The 25,986-nt window shown below is 37.4% G+C and overlaps 3 protein-coding genes across 4 annotated transcripts in view; all 3 read left to right on the forward strand.

Moving 5' to 3' along the window:
- LOC135083429 (G protein-activated inward rectifier potassium channel 3-like) overlaps positions 1-25,986 on the forward strand; it is a 177,634-nt gene that overhangs the window by 119,179 nt on the left and 32,469 nt on the right. The gene's annotated exons all lie outside the window — the stretch shown is intronic.
- Positions 1-25,986, forward strand: part of LOC135083276 (protein PFC0760c-like) — a 36,260-nt gene that overhangs the window by 4,239 nt on the left and 6,035 nt on the right. For both annotated transcript variants that reach the window (XM_063978018.1, XM_063978016.1), the window contains exons 2-4: positions 7,676-9,397; positions 16,602-16,763; positions 17,453-17,654. In XM_063978018.1, coding sequence (XP_063834088.1) covers positions 7,676-9,397; positions 16,602-16,763; positions 17,453-17,654 — 2,086 coding nt within the window. The remainder of the gene's footprint in view (positions 1-7,675; positions 9,398-16,601; positions 16,764-17,452; positions 17,655-25,986) is intronic.
- LOC135083277 (uncharacterized) lies at positions 19,491-21,801 on the forward strand. The gene has a single exon (XM_063978019.1). The coding sequence runs from the start codon at positions 19,798-19,800 to the stop codon at positions 20,752-20,754; it is 957 nt and encodes a 318-aa protein (XP_063834089.1). The 5' UTR covers positions 19,491-19,797; the 3' UTR covers positions 20,755-21,801.

Genomic DNA, 25,986 nt, shown 5'->3' on the forward strand with positions numbered 1-25,986 from the left:
CCCGTTTCATTCCCTTAGGGGAAAAATATTTTCTAATCGGATGTTATTATAAATTATAATTTAATTCTGTGTGTTGTTAGTTTTCATTATTTACTATAGTTTACTCTACCTAAACTCTTTACCAGTATGATTGAGCTCGTATCGTGTTCCTAAGGAAAAATATCAAATATCACTGATTATGAGTTAAGACGTGGTCGATAACTTTGATATCACTGCAAATATTTAATGATGGCCATCTAAAAAACTTTTTTTACTAAAGTTTAGTGGTAGGCAGAATCTACTAATATTATAAATGCGAAAGTAACTTTTTGTCTGTCTTGCTTACACGCCTAAACCACTGAAGCGATTTTGATGAAATTTGGCATAGAGATAGTTTGAGTCCCGGTAGTCCCGGTTTTTACCCCGGTTTTTGAAACAGGGACGCGCGCGATAAAGTTTTTCTGTGACAGACAAAACTCCACGAGGGCGAAGCCGCGGGCGGAAAGCTAGTATCTTATAACTAGTCACCATAATGCGGGGTACACACTTACACTCTTCTCGAAAGGTCCCTGGTTCGATTTCAAGACGGGTAATAAAATAAATCCAAACTCATTTTGTGTGGGTACATAAATTTTATCTATTTGTTATGAGATAGCTATTGGGAATTTATATGTTTTCCCACAAATGAATAGGTGTATTTAATTGATGATTACTAATTTATTTGTCCAACTATGTAAATAATTGGTCGACAAAACGGTCTTAATTAAGTAATGATAAAGTCAATATTAATTAATTTGTATATTAAACAGTAAAGTAAATGTCAATTGAAATTGATAAACAAAATAACAGTGTTCAGGCAAGTTTGCCTTGTTTTCTCAATCGATCATCAATATCAGATCATTTAGCCTTCGTTAAGAGTAAATAGAGGATCTTGCCTACACTAGTCATATTTAATTGCTAATGGTGCAGCAAATAAATAATTAAAAAATTAAAAATATCCTTGGACATTTTACACTGCGCGTCTAGTGCTAAACCGTGGCCAAACTAAGCAAGGCTTGTACTATGGGTACTAGACAACGGATAAAAACATACTTAAATACTTTTTTTTGTAAATACATACATATTGACAATTTTCCGGACAAAGTGTAAGGGGATGTTTACAAATAAATAATTTATTTCTTCACTTACAAAAACCCAGTGTTAAAGAAAGATAAGCCCTGTCGGTTATCTGAGACGTATAATACGACTGACTCCATTGATAAAGACGAATAAAAAATCATTATATTGACTCTAAATACCGTTCAAAAACAAGCAGTTTCAACAATATTTTGTTTGAATAGAAATAACTTTATTCAAAACAAACGAAGCATGACATCTACGTTTTTGATCACGTTTAAAAAACTGCAATATTTACTGGAAATCTACACCAAGCAACTATTTGCACACTGCAGAGACAAAAATAGTACCTACAGTCGCGTAGTCGTTAGCACATCATGCTTGACACCTCGGCATCTTATGCAGTCGTAATACGGTCGATTTTGCAATAAAAATGTAAAGTCTGATGTGCTGTGTTCTGTAGCAACCGCAGCGCTATCTAGCGGTTTCCTGAAACGCTCAAATTTGCAAATAGTCCACAGCGTACTAAACGCGTGCATGTATTTCCATACATTTGCATGCGTTACCTAATTACATTTATAAGTGCTTTCTGGCCTATCTTACACAAAGGACTTGCCACACTGAATGCGTTCTGCGGTCAGCGATCAGCGATCAGGTTAATAAAGTGAACGCAGCCCGCATCATGTATGGACAACAGGAATAGGAAGGTACAGGTATACAAGGTGGAGTTTTGAAATGCCACCTGGAGGGAAAGTACTCTTAATACTGTAGATAGAAAATTTTACTCAAAAAAAAATTCTTCATTAACTACATTCAAAGATTTCCAAAAATTTGCTTGCCACGCCCGGGAATTAAACCAACTAAAATCTGTTAAAAATTACACCCTGTATTTTTATTGCATCGGTCGTTAGGGTTAAGTATAAAAGGATGGAATCTCTCTAACAAACTTAACAAATTAAATTAAAGGAAAACCGTGATCTTAAATTATTTTAATTATTTACAGAAAATTGTATACTATGGTGGTGAATTTTCGAAAAAAATTCGGAAATCTTTGAATGCAGTTAAAAGTTAAATTTTCTATCTACAGTATTAAGAGCAGGTACTTTCCCTCCAGGCATTACAAAATTCCACCCTGTATAATTTGGCAGGAAGAAACATACTCGTAATTATTATCTTTGTCTCGAAGCGCGACCTAAAAAATAAGAAGATAATTATGTAAAGTGCCCCAGGGCTACCTTTTTTTGGACGTTCATGAGTGCCAAAATACTGATCAAAATTGGATAAATGTTTTTGATTTGATTTGAAGAGTTTCTACCACGGTTATTGAAGTAGTCGCGGGCAATCTATAACAGACATATTCACTCGGGCGAAACCGCGGGCAAAGGCTAGTAGTATCTGAATAAATACAACAAAACAACAGCATAATTTGCTCTATTTATTTTACAAACACATTTGACGAATTAGCGTTACAGGTTTTCCCAACATTCGAACAATAGCTTCAAATGTTTTTGTTTAATTAATTTATTAAATGCATTGTTGTGTGCTCCGTTTTCGCGATACGTTAAGAAAACCAACTGTGACTTATGTTTTATTTGAACAATGTTTATTGCATCTATGTGCAAAAGAGAAAATTGAATAAGCACAGATATTCGTAGGTATTTATGTAGGTACTTACTACGTGTAGGTATAAAACTAGCACGCCCAATACCTTGCTATATTTTACTATTATTTAATAATCTTTTATTTTTGCAATAAATACTCTAGAGATTGCAATAGACACTTCTTTTAAAATTTCAACCATTCGCTGCTAGTTCTAACTTCAACAAATAACCGTTGTTTACTTTATGCTTTAAATAAAATAAATTATGGTTTTGTTATTATTTTTTACCCAAAAACATAGTCACTTAATATAATAAAGGGTGGGTTCCCTTACAATCTTCCATCTTTAATTTCCATTCAAGTTTATGTAGCGGAAAAATAAGTGAGCACGAGTCAGTATTTTCTACTTTTCCTTTCTCATGTTATGATCTTCTTCTTCTTATCGTGTCGACAACAAACCTATACACAGTGTCAGCCCAAAACTCCGCCACAAGAGTGGCGTTGTCAGCAGCATTCATTAAATCCTCCTGAGTGCAGTTGCTCGGGCACTCAGGGCATGACATCATGTGCTTCATCAACTAGGGAACAAAACCGCACCTGCACTCCATGTTTGAGCCATCCAAGAATCCCCTGACCAGATTATCCTAACTACGGCCAACCTGCGTCCGAAGTCTATTTAAACTTCCAGGTAAGCCAGGGGAGCTCATGTTAATGTTATGATTTTAACAACTGAGATAGTTTATCGAACTGTCAGACTACAAGCCACCAAAAAAGTTTGACATGGTTTAATGACCGTCCATATATTAATTTAAATAGGTTAAGGAAAATACAGCATCAACTAATTAGAGTCGTAACCATAAATATAAAAGGAAACATTGCATAATAATAAACTAATTAACAAATGCAGTTTGCAAGGGAATATTATTATAAACACAATTATAAACTAATAACTAATTGTATCTCTATACTTTGTGAAATTCCAGAACTTCAACAAATATTACACTTGTAATAGGGTGATTGCTATAGTAATTAGCCTATGTACATAGTTATTGGCATATTGGATTGTTAATAAGTAAGAGACAAAAATATTTACTACATTGGACTGCGTATTGCTCAGAAAAAATGTTTGTCGCTTTTCCTCTCTTAATAACTTCCATTAGGCTTGTTTCTTTTCATTTTAGGCAAGTTGGCCAATAACTATGTATTGGCTTATTACTATAGCGATCACCCTACCTACTGTTTACTCGACTGCACGAGAAGGAGGGCGCAAAAAAACAGCTTTTATATTTCTTTGGCACACTATATAGATTAAACGGCTTGACCGATTTCAGCTTAAAAGGTACAGTTAGATTCGTTTTAATTTATTTATGCAAATTACTTATGTGTAAAGACTTTTTACAAAATAATACTTAATATTAATGCAAAAAATACTTCAATGACTTTAAATTAGGCATTTTATTTGTAGTAGAAAGCAAACAACCTCTAATTATAAATAGTGGTATTAAAGGTTACTGATTTATACGAATTTATACACTTTACATATTTATACATTTATACACTGGCCCATTTAATGTCCCGAAGCAGTGGTAGGGTTAATTCTGGGACGTGAAAAAGTGTTTTTTAAAAGCCTATTTGCAAAAATAAATTCGTTTTTATGAGTTTTAATTTATTATGCTTTTAATTCAAACATTCCGGGTCAAAAGTCCAGTACCGTACCGACTCCACCGAGTAGCAGGTTTGGGACTCATAGCGATTGCACAAGATTTCAACATAGTCACACAATTATATTCAAGTTTCTTCAAACACGTCCCCGTGCTATTAATACAGAAGGAGCATCAAACTAAAGCATCTTATTGCATTATTATTACGTGTGATATTGCAACTAACATCTCTAGTATTTGCTGATGACTGTATTCGGTTTAACTCATGCCACCTGCGCTAACAATAGAGTACTTAGGCGTGTTACAGATTGGTTACAAACTAAAATAAGTAGGCAATAGGCAATAGCCACAAGCTAGAGAGAAACTATGTAATGCATTGATCCTTATGTAGATGGCAAAAGTACTCAGGATAATAATATTAGCACTAATCACACTAATATTAAAGGCGAAAGTTTGTGAGTGTATGTTTGTAACTTCTTCACGTCTAAACGGCTAGAGCGATTTTAATAAAATTTGGTATGGAGTTAGCTGACACCCTGGATTAACACATGGGCATACATAACACGGGTAACACCGCGGGGTACAGCTAGTAAAACATACATATAAAAAAGCATTTGTCAACGTTAACATCTGTTTAACATTTTTGGAAAAATAAAACATTAGTTAACATTAAAAGTAAAGTAAAAGTAAAAGTGCTTTTTTTAAGCCTATTTACAGAAATAAATGAGTTTTTTTTTTTATTGTTTTGGAACTTGTAAAGTAAAACTACCTATTATGTTTAATACAGAATAACTCTGAACGAACTAAGATATGGAACTTGGCGCCATAGACACTTTTTTTTTCAGCTAAAATTACACATGGATGTTGGAAGATTGGACTAGATTTCATAGAAACCCTGGGCATCATCCTTAAGTGAAAAACATCAAAACACATTCTCAATTAATCTCACTCAAAAAAACTAGTAAACATCGCACCAAAGCATTTCGCTGAACACACAAAAATAAAACATAATTCGGACTATTTTCCTCGTTGACAAGACGCTGCCCGCGTTACTCACCGACTTACATTGCACGATTGTGTACGAGGAAATGTTTTGATAAAAACAATTTAATAATAGGCAACAAAGTAGACAAAAAATGTGGATGTTGAAAAAATCAACACAGTTATGTGTGTACCTAAATCTTACTAATATTATAAATGCGAAGTGGATGTCTGGATGTTTGTTACTCTTTCACGCAAAAACTACTAAACGGAACCTTTTTACAGTATTATTGATTATAACCCAGAATAAATAAAATAAATAAATAATAACATACAGGCTACAATTTATGACGATATCTGACAAACTAAATTTCACGCGGGTGAAGCCGCGGGCAGAAGCTACTATTAAGTAATATTTTAAAGAATAACTTTAAAAAAAAAATAAAACCGACTTCAAATGCGTGAACACAAAAAAAAAACAAAAAATTTAAAAAATTTGATAATACCTATTCAACAAAAAAATAATCGTTCAAATTGGTTCATAATCGGCGGAGATATTGCGTATAAAAAAGTTCATCCCCAATTTTCCACCCTTGGGGGTGAAATATTTTCTTCAAATTCGCATGAAACCACCCTTTTGATAATACCTATTCAACAAAAAAATAATCGTTCAAATTGATTTATAATCGGCGGAGATATTGCGTATAAAAAAGTTCATCCCCAATTTTCCACCCTTGGGGGTTGTTTTTTCTATTATTAAATTTAAATGGGACCACGCTTGAGGTATTACCTATACGCCAAAAAAAGATTTGTTCAAATCGGTTCATAATTGGTTGAGTTATCGCGTAACAAACATAGAAAAAAAAAACATACGGGTCGAATTGAGAACCTCCTCCTTTTTTGAAGTCGGTTGAAAAGCGAGAGTACTTTGTAATAATTTCGTTACATACGGTTTAGATAGGAAGTAAATAATGTTCATTGTAGATTTTCACCAATTAATATCGACTGTAGACACAATTGAATGCTGTTGAAATATTGTGAAACAAAAATATAATAAAATAAAAATACCTAAAAACTGCTCCTTTAAACAATAATTTCTTGTTTTTGAATATTCTGTCCTAAGCTTAAGTTTAACCATCCTTATATTGTTGTTAACTGAGTGTTTATTGTTTGGTTCGTCTGCATTTACATTACATAATATTTAGAGTAGTGTCATGAGGTAAACGTGTTAATTTATTGTGTTTGGAACGGGTCCAACGTGGCGTGAAACAAACCTGATAGAAGTGCATTTGAAGGAGAAATCTTCTTTCTAATAGAAAATAAGATAGATTCCTAGCTAAATTAGGAATCATCTCATCATCATCATCAGAAGATGTGTTGTTGATAGATTTTTATCAATAAAATAAAATAAATATCTCGGTTTGAATATTATTATCTCTCTCTTCTTTGTTTTAGTATAGATTTCCAAATAAGTTATGGGAAAGCACAATGTTACAAACACTATTGGAAATTATTATTACTGACGGGATTGCTACCATGTACCTTAATTTTGAGTTTTCGATATTTCGGCACTGTTGCAAGCGCCATGGTCACGGAGTAACTGAGGAAACTTGCAGGTTAGATGTTATGGGCATTCGCAAGTTTCCTCAGTTACTTCTTAGTTACTACAAAATATCTATTTTATTGTAACAGATGAACAACCCCCAGCGGGGAAGGGTTTTGGTAACTTCCTCTTCCCACACATCTACAATAAACTTGTCAGGTTGTGTGATAATAAATACTGCACGGTCAGAGAAGCAAAGGTTCTCGTCTCACGGACCCTGATGAACTGGACATATGATGAGTCTGAAGAATTTATTAGAATAAATAATTGAAGAAGAAAATACCCCCCCCCCCCCCCACACACACACACACTAATACACAACACATCTACACTTTTACACACAACAGCACACACCCTACATCCATCCCTGATGCCTTTTCGTCTTCTGTGTACTTTTCATATTTCGATTTATTGGTTCCTTAAATAACGCTTCAGCTTAGCCGTACTTAATTCTACCTGTTAATCGTTATTCTTTCCTCCACAGGACAGGCAATGCCTAGAGTGGAGGTCTGTCTTTTAGTTATTGTATTGTTTGATTCTGGCAATAAATATTTTCATTTTCATTTTTTTTCATTTTCAATCTGTTTCTATAATAATGTAAGTTTACATTTTTAAGCATGACAACGACAGGTGCCAATCTGACTATAGAATACAAAAAGAACACTGCGCTAAATACTCATGATTCATAGCTGTATGTGGAGTATAAAATTTAATAATTTATTTAATTTTGTTCCAGCGCAACAAAACGATGATGACAGCTACCAGCAACTGGACTACAGAGACTACGACCAGTACGATTACTTCGGGCCTGAGCTCCACGACGATGTCCTAAGTCTACCAGAAGCCAAAGACGACAATAACCTTCCTGAAGACAACGCCAAAGAGAAGTTTGAAGCGGATTACCAGATAGAAGATAACCGATCTGCTCAAAATGTGGACGAACTTAACGATGAGAGTGAAGAAAATGGTGACGGTGATGAAAATGGAGACAGTGAGAAAGATATTGAACCACCTAGTGCGGATGAGACCGTAAATTCTGCCGAAAATGTAGCAAATTTAAGTACAGAAGACCTAGAAGTAAAATCAGCTGAACCTGAAGAAATAAACCCAAGCAAAAATAAAGAAGAGCCTATGCAAGTTGCAGAAGATGAAGCAGTTAATAAGCTTGATGATGACGCCTCAGTTGACCAACTTGACATCAGCAAAGAAAAAGTTGTTTCACAAGAAGATAATTTTTCCTATTTCAAACCCGAAGATCAAAACTTCATGGACGACATTGTCGAAGAAACAAAGCAGATTCTTGAAGAAACAGATGATAACTTTGACGAAGGTAACGCCGCAGATGACAACGGTGAGGATGAAGCCAACGACAAATACGCAGAAGAAGCAGCTAAAGATATCCTAGAGTCTTCTCAGGGCGATTTAATTGCAGAGGATACCGTAGACAAAGTATACGATGATCTGAACGAGGATTTGGAGAAACTAATGGAAACTTGGAGGAAACTGAATGACGAAAATCCGGATTACGTCGAACCGGAGAAAAACGCAGATGATGACTTAAAACCAGACCAGATTTCTGAATACGAAGAAAAGTTTGGAGTACCTTATGGAGAAAAATACGTACTATCACTCCGGGAAGACGACGATGCTGCTAATAATGAAGAGAAAATGTCGGATGAAATTGATGATGCCGTCAATGAAGAAGATGAAAAAGACACAGAAGTAGAAAAAGTAGAAAACAAAAATAGCAAGGATATTGAAAATGACGGTGAAAAAACTATGGATATTAAAAATCTAGAAGAAACCCAAAATTATGACGATGATGACGGTCTGTTTAAAGACGATCCAGAGGCTGATGACGCCACGTCAGAAGAAGATGATGATGATGAAGATGAGGATGACGATGATGAAGCAGTAGACATGGAAGAAAAATTGATAGAAACCGGCGACGATGGCATACTCGATGTAAATAACTCTGATGCTGCCGATGACGTAAATCTTGATGCTGTTGTTTCTGAAAGTAAAACTATCAATGAAAATGTAGAGACAATTGTTCGTGACAGTAAACAACCACCTGATACTATCAATGAAAATATACAGACAAAAACTTCACCTGCATCAAACGAAGACAGGGATGGTGAAATTATCGCTTCAGAAACTGTCACACCTATTGACGTCAGCAGCCTTAACGCCGAGCAATATGACCAGCTGATGGTGGAGTACGTTAAAGCGCATGCTGACGAATTGAGCCTTAATAATATTGACGACGGAGAGACGCCGATACGCATGACGTTGACGCAGGAACCTCTGGTGGTGACGTCACCGAACTACCCGAATCCGTACCCAACCAACAATGTTGTGGACTGGATATTCACCGGCGAAGGGAGAGGCATAGAACTGAACATCACTGACTTCTTCGTAAATGGTGTTATTGGTGACTACGTTCTGTTCAACCCAGGTAAGAATTTTTACTAATTTATTAACAAATAGGTAACTGTTATTGTAGGAGATTGGGATAGGAATGGGATGGGATACCTTCGATTGAGCAGACTCCACAGGACGGTCCAAGCTTGGTTCTTCTTTCACTTTCACAAACACTTGGATTTTTATTGAGATGAGTTTAGCGCGCGATTTGTGTTTATTTGAATTGGTTTATTTTGGATACTTATTTAGTATTAACGCCCAGATAGGTAGGCGAAGCGGCGCGTTGCGATGCGAGAGCGAGACTGAAGGTGGGAGGGAGAGGATAGGAAAAAGGACTGTCAGAATGAGTGATAGAATAGTGTGACATGAGTTTGAAATGTATGAGGTTTTAATGCTGGCGCGTACAACTCCCCCGGCCTAGAGGTCTTCCTCTAGATTGAGTAGCGTTTGTAAAAAAAAATAAAGTTAAAAACGCAAAAAAGCATGCGTTAGAGAGAACTAAACGAGTTAAATTTGAGTTAAATGAGCGTTAAAGTTGAGTTAAATTAAAGTTAAAGTTGAGTTAAATTGAAGTTAAAGTTGAGTTAAATTGAAGTTAAAGAAAAATTAAAGTTAAAAGCATTATTTGAGTTACTGTAAAGGAAGAGGACAAACTCTAACTACAGGCCGAACATAAGTACCGGTTGCAGTGCGAATCTTTAAGGTGCGAATGATTTTGTCCTTTCCGGGATATACTTCCACAACCACACCTAATGGCCAACAAAGAGGATGCGCATTGTCATCTTTTATAACAACAACAGAGCCCACATCTATCGGTTTGGTCACCGTATTCCACTTTTCACGGCGTTGTAGAGAAGTTAAATACTCCTGACTCCAGCGACGCCAAAAGCTTTGCACTAATTTATTGACTAACTGATAACGCGTTAACCGATTGTCAGAAATATCAGAGACATTCTCTACTGGTAAGAATTTCAGTGGAGTTATATTAAGAAAGTGATTGGGAGTGAGAGCGGATATATCAGATGGGTCAGAGCTAAGAACACACAATGGTCTACTATTCAATAAGCCTTCTATTTGTACAAGTACAGTGTTGAACTCTTCGTATGTTAACACTTGAAGACCAATAACTTTATAAAGATGCGTTTTTACATAACGAACATTTATCTCCGTGATGCCGTTAAAGTGCGGACCATATGGTGGACTATGAAGAAACTTAATGCGTTGTTCAGCCAAATGTGAACTTAAATAATTTTTGTGAGAGTCAGATTCCAAAAGAGCGTAAATTTCGTCAAGCTTGCGTTTAGCGCCAATAAAGTTAATACCTCCGTCGCTATATATCATGGAAACGGGGCCTCTTCTACAAATGAATCGACGAAAAGCGGCGAGAAATAGATCAGAGCTTAAGTCTGAAACTAACTCTATGTGTAGAGCCTTAGTTGTAAGACAGCAAAATAAACAAATATAAGCCTTCTGGCTTTTAACACCTCTGCGGCGAATGTGAGTAATAAAGAAGGGACCTGCATAATCGACCGATGTATAAACAAAGGCTTTAGCTTCTGAAACGCGAAATGATGGCAAGTCGCCCATAAGAGGGTTTGTAGATTTAGGGTTTAAACGAAAACAGATATTGCATTGATGCACTCTTTGACGTACTAAGTTACGTGCGGAAAGTATCCAAAATTTCTGTCTAAGCAGACTGAGTAGAAGTGAAGGACCAGTATGTAAATTACATACATGAAAGTAATCAACTAAAAGTTGAGTGAAGCGATGTTTTGGCGATAGAATGATTGGATGCTTTTGTCCATAGTTGAGTTGAGAGTGAGTGAGTCGACCTCCGACACGAAGTATATTATCAGAGTCAATGAAAGGGTTAAGTTTGAGAAGCGATTTGTTAAAGGGTTTATTATTTTTAATTGCGTGCATATCTTGAGTAAAAAATAGTGCCTGTATATGGCGTACTAAATAGAGTTCAGCGAGTTCTAAATCAGAGGATGTAACCACTCCGTTTGAACGTAGTATTTTAGCGAAGCGTAACACGTACACAGTAGCGCGTAATAATTTTGGGTACGTGGAAATGCGATCAATTAATCGATCGAAAAAGTGAGACTTCGATTGAGAGTTTGTCTCTGAAACAAGAGCGATAGTTTTCTCTTCCAGTCGAACACTGTTAGATGAAACTTGAAATGGCTCGATAGGCCATTGCGAGATTGGCTGAGCTGTCCATTGAGGAGAGTGAAACCAATTTAATTGATTTAATAATGCTTTAGGAGTTACAGGTCGCGATATTACATCTGCAGGATTTTCATTTCCATTAACATGATGCCAAATTTTTGCGTTGAGTTTCGAATTAATTTCAGTAATTCTATTCGCAACAAATGTGTGAAATTTGTACGCGGGAGAATGTATCCACGTGAGAGTGACAGTCGAGTCTGAAAATGCGTAAATTGAGTTAACAGGATAACGATTCTCTATACTATCGCGAACCGATAATAAAAGATTTGTCAAGAGCAGCGCTGCGCACAGTTCAAGCCGCGCAAGAGATATTTTCTTTAAAGGCGCGACGCGCGATTTGGATGCGATAAGAAAGACTTCACCGGGTGAATCTGCATCAGAGCTCACGCGCACATAAACTACAGCTCCGTAGCATACTTCGCTGGCGTCCGCGAAGCCCATGATAGTGACGTGACAACCCGCGGTGATTCCTATATGACGAGATATTTTTAATTGCGATAAATAGTTAATCTCACTATCAAACCGATTCCATTTATTTTTTATTGAGTCTGGAACTGGCTGATCCCATTCAAGTTCGCGCTGCCAGCATTCTTGAATTAAGAGTTTGAGAAACGCTGTCACAGGGCCTAGCAAACCCAAAGGGTCGAATAATCTAGCGGTTGCGGAAAGAATCGTGCGTTTTGTGCATTGGTCAGAGTTAGTAGAGTTAATTTTGTAAAGAAAAACGTCATCATTAGGAAGCCACTGCATGCCTATGATTTTTGTCGTAATTTCTGAGTCAGTGTCAAAATCGACGAGCTGTGGATTTTTATGCGAATCGGGAATCTTATTTATAAGCTCAGGGTTGTTCGAGATCCACTTAACCATTTTAAACCCCCCGGCCATGAACATCTTAACCATTTGATGGTAAGATTGTTCAGCTTTTTCTAACCCGTCCATCGATGAGACATAATCGTCCATATACATACAGGATTGAGCTTCAGACGCGGCGATAGGATAATTCGCGCGCTCGTCCTCAGCGAGTTGGCGAACGACACGCATAGCGAGGTAAGGCGAGCTAGAAACGCCAAAAGAAACCCTATTGTATTGATAAGTATCAATCGGTGATTCAGGATCAAATCGAAATAATATGCGTTGAAACGGGTGGTGATTTTGATCAAGCTTTACACAGAAATACATCTTTTCAATATCAGCAGATAAAGCGACTGAGAAAATGCGTAAGTTAATTAAAAGATCAAAAATATTACTTTGTAAGTTTGGGCCAGTGTAAAGAACATCATTTAACGACTTTCCAGAGGTTGTTTTACAACTTGCATCTAAAACGACTCGAGTTTTTGAAGTGAGTTTATCTGGTCGGTATACTGCATGATGAGGTATATAATAATTTGAAGTATTTTCCTCTGAATTCGATGCGTTTTCAACTTTTGACAGAAAACCGCGATCGATACAGTCTTGAATATTTTCATTATAGTTAGTGCGTAAGCCCGGAGTTGAGTCTAACCTTTTCTCTAAGTTATAGAAGCGACGCCTAGCAGTAAAGTAAGAATCGCCGAGTTCTGATGGGTCGAGTTTAAATGGCAAAGAAACGGTATACGTCCCAGAGTCGTCGCGAGAATGAGTTGATTGGAAAATGTTTTCACATATTTCCTCGTCAGGGCTGATGTGTCTCTTAGTAGGTACACTTTCAAGCTCCCAAAAGCGTTGCGTGAGTGATTCTAATGAGTGCGAGTCTACATTGCAAAAGAATGCTTTATTATCATTGCGTGAATGAGCTGAGTAGCACTGAGCGCGTCCCATAGCGAGATATCCGAGCGTGGTTTCGATGGCGATGACAGAGGATTGCGGTGAAGTTATTTTATTACTACCTAAAAGAAGCGGGAATATCTCATTGCCTAACAAACAATCGATTTCAGCAGGGATATCGAAGCTGTCATCAGCCATAGGAAGACCTTGTAAATGCGATAACTGGGTTATGTCAACCCTTACATTAGGTAAATAATCGGTTATTGTATCAATGACGCGTGCGTTAATAGTGTATTTACACCTGGGATCAAAGCGTGAGGCAATTGTGAAAGATACATATCCTAGCGACACACTTTCAGACTGACCTATGCCCTTAATAGTGGTAGGTAGCGGATTGACTTTTAAGTTCAGTCGCGCACAACATTTATTTGTGATAAAGTTGCTCATCGAACCTGTGTCTAGAAACACGCGTAATTTTTGACACGTCTTATTATTGTCATAAGTATACACTGACGCGGTGGGTAATAAGACCGTGGTACTAGATTCATCAGCGATCGACGGCGTGACTGCAGAGAGAGACACATTGTTGGTTGGCATCGATTGCAACGGCGGCGTGACCGGACCGGGCGCGGACATGGACGCGTCGGTCGGCGAAAGCGTCGCGCTGCAAGTCAGCTGTTGTGACGTCATAGGTCTATTCACGTTAAAGTTATCTATATGAATAAGAGTGTGATGTTTCCGTTGGCAAACTGAGCAACGATTTTGAGATCTGCAATCTTTAATGTTATGAAAGCCTAAACAATTGAGGCAAAAGTTACATTTTTTCACTAAAGAGTAGCGAGTTGGCGCATTTTTCGAGCGAAAATAACTGCATTTGAACAGGGCATGTTCAGGTTCCGTCTTACAAAGTTGACAATTCTTGCGTACAGCGGATGGAGTGTATGAGCCTTGCGAATTCGGTTGAGATTGAAAGTAATGTTGATTGAGTTTTACTCCAGAAGCTGTATTAGAAACAAACGACTGTGTCGGTTTCGAGTTTTTAGACTGCGATGCGAAATTCGTTTTATTATTAACGTACGGCTTATTCTGCGTAAAACATAAGCGTAAAGCATGGATTTTATTCTGTTCTTTTATAAAAGTCTTGAGATCATTAAACGTAGGCATTTTTACGTGCTTAATGGATTGTTCAAATAAATTTAGAGTGTCTTTGTCTAATTTACTGAGAGCAATATGAGTCAAAATGAAATCGGAAAGGTCATCAATCTGTAAACGTCGTAAGGCAGCTTCAGCTGAGCAATACTGTTCCAAAAATTCATCTAAAGATTGCGATTTGAAGTTTATTAACTGTTCCAAATACATAGAGGCTTGTACTCTTATGTCTTGGTATTTTTCTAATAGGTTGTTCCAAATTATGTAATAGTTCTCACCAGTAGGTGGAATACCCGAGCAAATTGTAAGTGCTTTTCCGGAAAGTTTTCCTATAAGGTATTGAGCCTTTTCACCTGGAGACAAACCAGTGTTCTCATGAATAAGAGTTTTAAAATTTTGGTAGAAAACGGGCCACTTGGAAGGGGCTCCGTCGAAAGAGACTAGTTCTAAAGGCGGTAATTTTTTTACGAAATCCTGTTTGCGACGCTCTGTGTTGGCCTTTAGTTGTGCGATGGAGCTTTGCACCGAAAGGATGTTACAGTACAAATCGTCAAACGAGTTGAGTGCGGCAAATGTAGGTTTGAGTTCCTCATCATTTTTCATATAACACAAATTAAGTTCGTCAATAGTATCAAGAAAATCCGATCTTGTTTTTTCAATCGAATGCATGCGAGACATGAAAATTTGTTCAATCTGAGGGTCGGAGACCTTTAGGCTGAGGTCGTATAGTTCCTGAACCCTCTGAAAAAGCGCTTCTTTTTTAGCTTCAAGCAAATTAATTTTGCGTTTTACTCCCTCCATTGTATTGTAGGTGAGCAAACACACGCACGAGAGCTAGCGTTAAAAAATGAGTTGAGTTGTGCGTATTTATTTATAATCCAGTAGGAAAATAAAATGCGTAGCGTATGTAAGCGAATTTGAAATTGAATTGAAATAAAATTTTAAAAAATTGAATTTAAAAAATACACGTGTTTACAAACAACGAGTTGACGTTTGAGCGAATAGTAATTTCTAGAATGTGTCAAATGTCAAACGAATCGAACTTTCCAGAAAGAATGTGTCAAACGAGCGAATTTTCTAGAATTTTCTAGAGAGTTGTCAAAATGACGGATGCGTGAAAATGTGTAGTTGTGATTTTATGTAAGTGTAAAGGATAGGAAATGAACCATCCGGCTCGAAGGACCAGAAAGGAGTTGTAGGAGATTGGGATAGGAATGGGATGGGATACCTTCGATTGAGCAGACTCCACAGGACGGTCCAAGCTTGGTTCTTCTTTCACTTTCACAAACACTTGGATTTTTATTGAGATGAGTTTAGCGCGCGATTTGTGTTTATTTGAATTGGTTTATTTTGGATACTTATTTAGTATTAACGCCCAGATAGGTAGGCGAAGCGGCGCGTTGCGATGCGAGAGCGAGACTGAAGGTGGGAGGGAGAGGATAGGAAAAAGGACTGTCAGAATGAGTGATAGAATAGTGTGACATGAGTTTGAAATGTATGAGGTTTTAATGCTGGCGCGTACAGTTATGAATGGAAATAGCAATGTTTTTAATTGTTAAAAAAAACTTGAGTTTCTGTAAAATTTCATAAAATCAGATTGAGAAAATAATCGATATGATTCTGGTAATGGAACTGGTTTCGAATTTAAAGATCATCTTGTCTCTAATGCAAAGCGAATGACATAAACAAGGATAAGTCACTGAGATAGCTCAAGGGATTATCACGCTGAAGTGACAATGATCAGAGCTCATAGTACTCAGATCTGACAACCGATGGGGCAACAAGATTCTGAAATGGAGGTCACACACTATCAAGCGCAGCGTGGAACGTTCACCTAGAGGGTGGACCTCATAAAGCGACCTTCACACGGAATTCTCAACCACCGAGGAACTGGCTATCTTACCTCTAACTGTTGGAACACAAGGTAAGATGGTGGTAGCTAGCCAGGCGGACTTAGAACAAGCCCTAGCACCAACCAAACCGAACAGAAAAATCTGCCCCCACTATGACTCGAACCCGGAAACTGTGTCTGAAGCAGGTGGTCTTACCACTAGACCACAGAGGCGGTTGTCTTTAATAAACTTTTGAACCCAAATAATAAATATATTTCTTAGGTGGTCTCGATGCATCGGGTGAAGAAGGCCTGGTGTTCTCGCATATGCTCAACGAGCCTCGCCGCTACCGGTTCCTGGACGTGGATCAGATGTTCGTCAGGTTCGTGGCCCATCAAGGCTTCTCCTTCAGGAGAGGTTTCCAGTTCAGCGTCAGGATGGTTTGTGAGTATTAGAAAGAATCTCTTATAGTTAATCTTGTTTTTATATGATTCACTTTTAGATACATAATAACACCTTTAGTTACAAGAGACTAAAGCTTCAACCACACCAACGCGTGCAGTTCGCCTATGGTCTTTGGCCTATGATCGTGCCGGCGATGGCGATCTGCACGCATTGGTGTGGTTGAAGCTTTGGCGATCTGCACGCATTGGTGTGGTTGAAGCTTATGTCTATGTATATCTTGATGTCGCCGTTTTTACCTCTTTGAAATTGAATATCCGATATTTCTACACAGTTGCATGCGCCATAGTCACTGATAAAATTTTTTCAACGAAATCTAAGAATAACAATGTACAAAAAAAAACATTATTCAAGGATTTTAACTCTCTTAAGATATCTTCTAATAATGTGCATTATACAAAGCGAACACTATGGGTATCGAATGACTCAATGTCATAACATGATAATCAGTAAAACCAGGTGAGGAATAAAGTGGCGCCATTAAAATCACGTATTTAAAGACATTGGGACAAATAGTGTAGGCCCTTCATTTGCCTCTGGTAAATAGAGAGGATCCTGCTCCTGCAGCTATAAAACTAATTAATATCCTGATGCTAATATAGCAAATGAAGTAAACAACATTCTCTGACTTTTCCCTATCCCTTTCACGCCCTCTAAATCGTTTCTTCCAGTGCCTCCCGAAGAGGACTCGTTACAACCTGTGCCCGAACCAGAATCGTTGGTACCGGAACCCGCTGAAACCTTCACGATCCTCATCGGCGGCCTGACCCTCCCCGAGTTCAAAGAGTCCGAAGAGGCCTTCCGCACCATCATCGCTGAAATGGCCATAATGTACATCAACTCAAACGGCATCGACCAGGGACTAAATTCTACGTGAGTGGAACTTTTTTCTTTTTATTTGACTGTGAACATTCTAGATATTGGGCGCAGAAAAAATTTAAGGTGCCATTTCCTTAGCGCTCCTGCATACGACGCCGCTACCGCGCCGCCGCCGCGCCGTCGCCGCGCCTTTGCACTGTTTATACGCGCCGCGTGAACACCGCTGCCGCTGGCGATATTATGCTTTGATGGCGCGGCGGCGGTTTTACTCGGTGCGTCTGAACAGTGTAGCGGCGCGGCGAAGGCGCGGCGGCGGCGTCGTGTGCAGGAGCCCTTAGGCTAGGTTCATTTTCAAAATTTGACGTCAGATTTTTTATCAGAGAGGGTAAATATTATTTACCGTTAAAATAGATATTGTTGCAATAAATCCCGTGAAGTGATAATTTTGACGTCAGATTTTTGAAGTTTGTTAAAGTTGAAGTAAGATGGTGCAACCGAGCCTTAATCTCAATAACCATACCCGTATTATTCAAATAAACGAATTTGATTTGATTTGATTCAATCGCCCCTTTTTCTCAAGTGTTACTTTTTTATTGCTAGGAAAACAAACATCATATAGTGCAAATAATATGCGTAGGTACTCGTATGCTAATTACCTATCACATAAAAAGGAAGGAAATGTATGAAGGAAGGAAAGTAAACATGCTAAGTCTCTTGCAACAAAATGACACTAAGTACAATTATTATGTTTTAGGTATTCGAAGTAACAATTTAGTATTAAAAAAAACAGATAAGCAAACCGCTTATCATTATCCTCTTGGAATAATTTATCGTTCTTTGTCACAGCTTTTGTTGCAAATTGCCGTTTCCATATCGTAAATAAATTTACGAATGACGAAAGGGTTTTTGTTTGAATTAAAAACAAGTTCATGTCATGTCACATCTGTATTACTGATGATTTTGTAGTATAGATTGGAATCTCCTAAAATAGCATAATTTTGCCAAGATACGAAAAACATTTTCATATAATATTTCTACGAACTGACGTCTCTAACAGCTTTAAGAATAGTTTTAAAAATAAGAGTTCTAAATAAAACTCTAGTGCACCACGATTGCGCGTCTTATGAAAAGTTGTAGCCACCAATATGTAAAAATACAGAAAACATTTAATTCAATAACGGTTGTTTGTTAACTTTATGCAGACTTTAGTAGTTGAACACTAATATCTTTCACTATCGTGATAACATTCTGATAATTAATTGATTAGAAGCATAAATACTCATTTTTTAGTTCGCCCTCAATGGTAGGTACATAATAATCCCGTTATTGTTGTATTCTTTAACTGTGGAGCTAAATAGAAACATAAATAAGAAAGAAAATGTATAGGTTACTGGATCTTAATAATCTTAACGATCGTTGCGCATTATTATTAGTGAAGTCTTACAGGATTTTCATTTGATTATGTGACAATTTCTATTAAATCCGTTTCGTCTTATCATGGAGATGATTCACAGTTAAACGGAATTGTACTGCAATCAGCTTTCTGCAAACTATCCGCTGACCCCCGCCCTGCGACCTGACCGATGGCTCAGATAATTTCATCAAAACAAAGTTATTCCTGCGCCAATCGCAACTCACAACACTATGCGGTACTCCGATAAACTGTATCGGAACAGGTGTCCTACTTATCGCCTGTCTCTTTCACTTGACCTACATACCATTAGAGTACAAAATTACAAAAAACATCTGGACGTTTTGGATGGAACAAGGCAACAAAATAAAAAAAACGCTGCGACTCCCAATAAGAGCACAGTGTGCATTGGATTTTATTGGGTATTTCACGGCGGATTATAAAAAGCATCTCTGAAGCTTTTAATACGAACAGAATACGCATGCGCGCAACTCGCACATGCGCACCCGAAACGTCACGTCTATTTCAGTAAAGCTTACGTACTGCGCCTCACAGATCGCTTCCAACGTTTACACACCCAACAAAACAATATAAAAATCACAATTTCTCAACCAAAACTAACGCGCGACCAAACATAACTCGGTTCGGGATATTCGTTAAACCAAAACAAGTGAAACGCGTAACAAAATTTTGCGTTCGAGACGAAATGCGGCAATGCGGCAAACAATCGATGCAACCAGTATTCCCTGATGCCAAATCCTCGAATATTTAGTGTCAAATTTAAAAATGGAGCCTTTAATAGATAGGAATAACTTCGCCATCAGCGCGATGGTGACGGTAGCTATGCAGATCCTGTTCTTCACTATAGCATCTCTGTTCCAAAGTGATAAAGTGACTGACTTCACTGGCGGCGCCAACTTCATCATCATCGCTCTCCTCACCTTCTTCCTCGGCCAAGGAGGCAGCCACCTGAAGAGCTACGACAGCAGGCAACTCATGGTGACAGCTTTCGTCTGTGTCTGGGGCTTGCGATTGTCCGGGTACCTAATTTACAGAATCTACCACATAGGCAGAGATAAGCAGTTTGAAGATCGCAAAAGCAATACATTGAGATTCGCTGTTTTCTATACGTTTCAAGCCATATGGGTGTATGTAGTCAGTTTGCCCGTCATTATAATCAACTCCCCGCACCACTCGTTCCCTAAGTCACCCAAAACGATGACTACTTTAGATTCCGCTGGCGCAGGAGTTTTTGTCATTGGCTTACTAATAGAAACATACGCGGACCTCCAGAAGTTCGCATTCAGACAGGAACCAGCAAATCAAGGCAAATGGTGCAATGACGGGCTCTGGGGATTGTCTAGACACCCGAATTACTTCGGCGAAGTCGTACTTTGGTGGGGGATTTTTATACTATCTTTAAACGTTATCGAAGGCGTCGAATGGGTAGCAATAATGTCGCCTTTATTTACGACGGCTATCATATTGTTCTTATCTGGCATACCTTTGCTGGAACGATCGGCGGACGAAAAATACAGAGATAACCCAGATTATCTTTATTATAAGGCGTCCACGTCACCTTTGATTCCGATTCCGCCGGCAATATACGTGGAGGTGCCGAGGTTTTTGAAGTGCGTGATGTGCTGCGAGTTCCCCATTTACGACTCCACTGGGGAGGACTTCCCGGCGCCCACCATCGTCACTGAGACGACAAGCGTGTCGATGGTGCAGTCCCAGACATAGCTAACAGGCGCCGCGCGCGACAACTGCGCGGCTAAGATCGAAACGACAGCCCATAAGAACCCACCAGCCAACAAACAATTGTGATACACAGCCGAGGAAAGACCTCTAAAGAAATTGCCAAACTCCTTGCCACTTAAACAAAGCAACACTGTAGATATGAACCTTTACAACACGTATATGGAAAACCTAAGAAAGAGTAAAAGAGTAGCATTGGATCTATTAGAGGATACTAAAGATATTTACGATGGCATTTCAATTGAAAGCCCATCGGAACCTGTTAGAAAAAGTAGTCATAGTAATGTAGACGTAGAAGCAGGCCCGAGTACTAGTAAGGATAAAACGAAGCGGCCTACAGAATTTGTTAAGTATGGGAAGATAACTTTTAATACTACTGCTATTCTGCATCACTATCCACAGATCTCTAAGAACTGCAGTGAGACAAGCAAATCTTCTGCAGCTCCTAAGAAATCTGATTTGAATCTTCCTAAAGAATCTCAGACTGACAATAACAATGAGGATAATGATGATGAAATTAAACCTGTCGTTACTGATAAGAAAGACAAAGATAACTTTAACAACAATGAAACAGTGGTTAAGTCTAACTGTGTGGTTAAAGCGGACAATACGATTGAGGTGTTGAAGAAGCCAGTGAAGTTTACTGAGGAAAAGCTTGTATGAGGTTGGGAGATACGATTTTTTTCAATGCACTTTCTTATACGAAGACTTTGGCATCAAACCAGATGGCGTGCCAGAGGGAAAAGAAACATATCGCAAATTGAAATGTTGTAAATAGGACAAAAGACTGGAGAAGTTAGATAATGATGAAGAAATGTATCAAAATACAAGAGATTTTAATGTAAAATTCGAGCTATCGTTTTGTTCTTATGAATAAGCAAAGTTGTTGTAGATAAATGTTCTAAAGTATTACGCGTTTTTTCCAAATAACTAGTAAACATAGTCTCAAAATCCGTCTCAAATAGAATAAATTTGTGTCTTAAATTAGATAGTTATAAAAGTTACATTTAGAAGACTATTCGCTGCATCATATCTGCGGTAAGTGAAATTATTATTAAGTAGGTATATTCAAGATTTGTTTTGAAACGTTAATTAAAATATCATTTTTACTTTTTTTTGATGACTAATGATAGAAAATTGACTATTATTTATGTCACGTGTCATTACAACCTAAGTTTATTTTGACACTAAGCTGTATGGTTAGTTTTTTAGTATTACCTTCCTGAAGTTACGTAAATCTAAATGCTTTTAGTTCAATCAAAAAATGATTTTTTACTCATCAAAATTTTAATTTACATAGGAAGATGCTTAGATCTCTACCATAAAAAGCTGTGGGTTCCAAAGTCTTCAAAAATTTTTAATTAATGCAAAATTTCGAATGCAGACTGCAGATCCATTTAAGCCGGTATTCGTTTAGATCTAATCATAATTTACTTACCACAAAGCAGTAACGCTAATGCGGGCTCTTGGCAGACACCCAGCGGTTTTGCATAAACTAAGCTCCGGCTAACTTCTGGAAAACTCTAGATCGTTAAAGAAGTTAAGAATTTACGTAGTATAAGTAAATTTTCTAGCAATTCGGTTTAAAATTTAAAAAAAAGCGTATACCTACCAAGTTTATCAGTTCTTCTAGTACCCATCGTACCAACATTGCTTAATTTAGCACTAAATGGAAAGAAAGAAAGAAACATTTATTGCCATGGACATCACAAAAGACAAAAGAGGTAAATAAAAAAAAGCAAATAAGACAGAGGTGACACATAAAACATAGTTACAATGGAAGAGAAAGTAAACTGAGCAGTGCCACCCTGTCGCACAGCGATGCCCATCGCAATGGGACCCCATTCAGCATATGCCGTGGCCCACGGTGGGGAAGGCCACGACGCTGGTTTTCAGTGTGCCCCATGCCGAGTGGGAGTCACGGACAATAACCTATACTGCATAAAATATACTATGGCGCAGTGTATAAAGTCCAAAGACATTTATTTATTTAAATAAAAATGCCAATATGTTAACAACGTGAGTGACTGAAAAAATCTTCAAAGCGAATTAATAATTATTGTTTCAGAATGAGTTAATTGAAAGTCGAACGATTCAAATTAACGTGACCAATTCGCATTCGTGCATACGATTTGTATGCCAAATGACATTCATTTGAGTTGAAAAACTTTTGGACATTTCGCTCAAATTCGTTGGTGAAACATTCAGATTAACATAAATACGAATCTCATTTTCCCGTAATGCAATTATTATGGAGTAATAAAACTGATGTGCCATGAAACTGAAGGACGATAGAGCTGTTAAGAAGACGCATAGCATAGTCTACTCCAATGACAATCTTGGTAATCAATAACACCGAAATTTCTATAGCAGTGATAAAATTATTTTTATTTTTATTTATTTTATTTTATTTTTCTTTATTCAGAAAACCACACATTAATCTATATTACCGGCACCGACTCCAAAAATATCAATCATGGTATACATTTGTCCTAATAAATAAATAATGTAATTATTTTCTACTTTTTAGTGCAGGTTTTTTGGAGTCGGTTTTAATTTTTTTGTTAAAATTAATTTATTTCATGCTTTTTAGTTGATTAGTCCTTGTTATTATCACTAAAGATGGACAGTACCTATGTTTAATGAGATTGAGACTATAGTTTTCCATTTTAAGTGTAAATAATCTTCCCTACAATACAGGATACCTACTTTAATATGGGCAACTAAAAAGTATAATTTAACTTACGAAGTTTGACCTTTCATCATCAGCTCACCTAAAAAACCTGAAGTATTACAACTGTATGTACATACGTACCTAAAATATTTAAAGAATTATTCTCCAACTCCTAAGCGTTAAGGAGTTTTACCTTCCATCATCATCAACACTAGATGCATATATACTTGTATATCTTTAGAATAAATATGAAAAACGATATACGTGCCTATAAAATTTGAGGGTTGCCCTCGATTTCCCTAGGATCCCATCATCAGATCCTGACTTGGTGACAATCGGACCACCTTAGAAGTGTACCCTATCGATCAAAAAAAGAATTTTGAAAATCGGTCCACAATTGACGGAGTAATCGGTGAACATACATAGAAAAAAAAAACATACATACAGCCGAACATATAACCTCCTCCTTTTTTGAAGTCGGTTAAATCCAATAATTTGAAGCCAGGGCCTAAAAACACTTCACTTATTTGACGGACATTATTACACGAAATTACTTTTTTTGCTATCAATTCGATTTCAGTGTCTTGATCCAAAATCAATATTGACCAAAATTAAAAAAAAAAGCAATAAATATATAAAGACTACAAATCATAGGCTTCCTTTGCCATTTAGAATCCGGGCGTTTTCAAGGCGAGAGTGAATAGGCACTTACAGGGCAGATATGTACCATCTTAGACTGCATCTCACTTAACACCAGGTGCGATTGCGGTCAAATACCTGCCTTGTCTAGCATATAAAAAAGAAAAAAAAAGAATCTATGTCTGTGTAAAGGTTCAGAAATAGAAAAAAAAACATACGGGTCGAATAAATAAATAAATTGAGAACCTCCTCCTTTTTTTGAAGTCGGTTGAAAACCAATGCGATCCCACGCGATCAGCCGGCGTGCAGCGATGGCGATAAATGCATTCTAGTCTGATCGCCATCGCTGCACGCCGGCTGATCGCGTGTGATCGCGCTGGTTTGACCGAACCTTAAGCTACTAGTGATGTCAACTTGTCGCGGATTTAATAGAAAAGATACACTTTATTCTATTTCCCTTCACAACAGTCTACCTTTCCACAATCACAAAGCCGGGTGCTAACGAACCAGATGAGAGAGCTCTCAGCGCCACAATGGCTGACAGACGGCTTGATATAGATACAAATAGTGGGGCAGTCGGCACGCAGTAAACAAAGCTATTGTTTTGACGTTGGGTTTGTTAAAGAAAGTTATAGGATCAAACAAATAATGCTTGTCTTTCTTGTTTTAACCGCGACTTTAACCGGTGTTTTTTGTATACAGTTTGACAGATTCTTGACATTCGTTAAAGTAAGATGGTGCAACCCAGCCTTAGTAGCAATATTATGGGCAACTTTGCCGTCCAATCTGAAAAAATATTGGGGGAGGCCTACGAGTATGTTCAACTGTGGACGTCCTGTGGCTGAATTGATGATGATGATGGGCTACGGTTATTATAAGACTTTTTTCTGCTAAGCGTTTTTACCACGTAGGATATCAATGTGTCACTCATATTAAATACTAGCTTTTGCCCGCGGCATCACCCGCGTGAAATTTCGTTTGTCACAGATCGTCATAAATTATAGCCTATATGTTATTCTGAGCTATGAACAATAATACTGCAAATTTTCATCAAAATCCGTTCAGTAGTTTTTGAGTGAAAGAGTAACAAACATCCAGACTTCCAAACTTTAATATTAGTAGGATAGATTTTCATAGCCTTGAAAAATGATGGGTCTATTTCTATAATAAAAATAGAATCAATATCCGTTTAACGATAAACAGTCTAGATCGTAAAATGCAAACAAATAGGTAGGTTGTTTCTTTAATGAGTCATTTTAAAAGCAATAACGTCCGTATTTACAAACGATGCTTGCTTTAGTGAAGCAACAAATCGAACGCACAGCGTTGAATAGAACTCTGTGATTGGTTCATGTATCCGCCCTGTGCGTTCACGCGCGCTGTGAGACCTCATAGTAATGTTTGTGAATACGGGCGTAAGTCATTTTAAAAGTCTTTAAAGATAATGATATTCAACTTGACTTTCATCTTTGATCCTTGACTTAAACAGCAATTATCTGGTCTATTAAAATATCACGTGTATATTTCTTCTTCAAAAAACTTAACTGCGCGCAGTTAAGTTGTACGTCATGTATGTAGGTAGTTAACTTCTATTAACATAGTACATTATCTGTCAGTACCAATTGTTTTAATGTAATTACATTACAATACACTTATTTACTTTTATATTGGCATAACAAACAAGTTCTATTAGTAAACATACAATATTAACTGTTGTTTAATTTTAAATTTAAATATTTTTGAGGATTGCTTGACTTAAACATAATAATTGACTTTTATGTTTGTAGTTTTCACTGCAGTAATTAGATAAATAAATCTAATTTAAGCTTAGTAGCTGACGAGGCCTTAAGTGAGCATATAAGCAAAAGTTTTAATTAAATAAATTTAAATTGAAGCAAGATTAC

The sequence above is a fragment of the Ostrinia nubilalis genome, chromosome 23 (assembly GCF_963855985.1).
Source record: "Ostrinia nubilalis chromosome 23, ilOstNubi1.1, whole genome shotgun sequence".
NCBI lineage: Eukaryota > Metazoa > Arthropoda > Insecta > Lepidoptera > Crambidae > Ostrinia > Ostrinia nubilalis.

Coding starts and splice junctions, on each gene's coding strand:
- LOC135083277 (XM_063978019.1), top strand. CDS start 19,798: ATGGAGCCTTTAATAGATAGGAATAACTTCGCCATCAGCGCGATGGTG.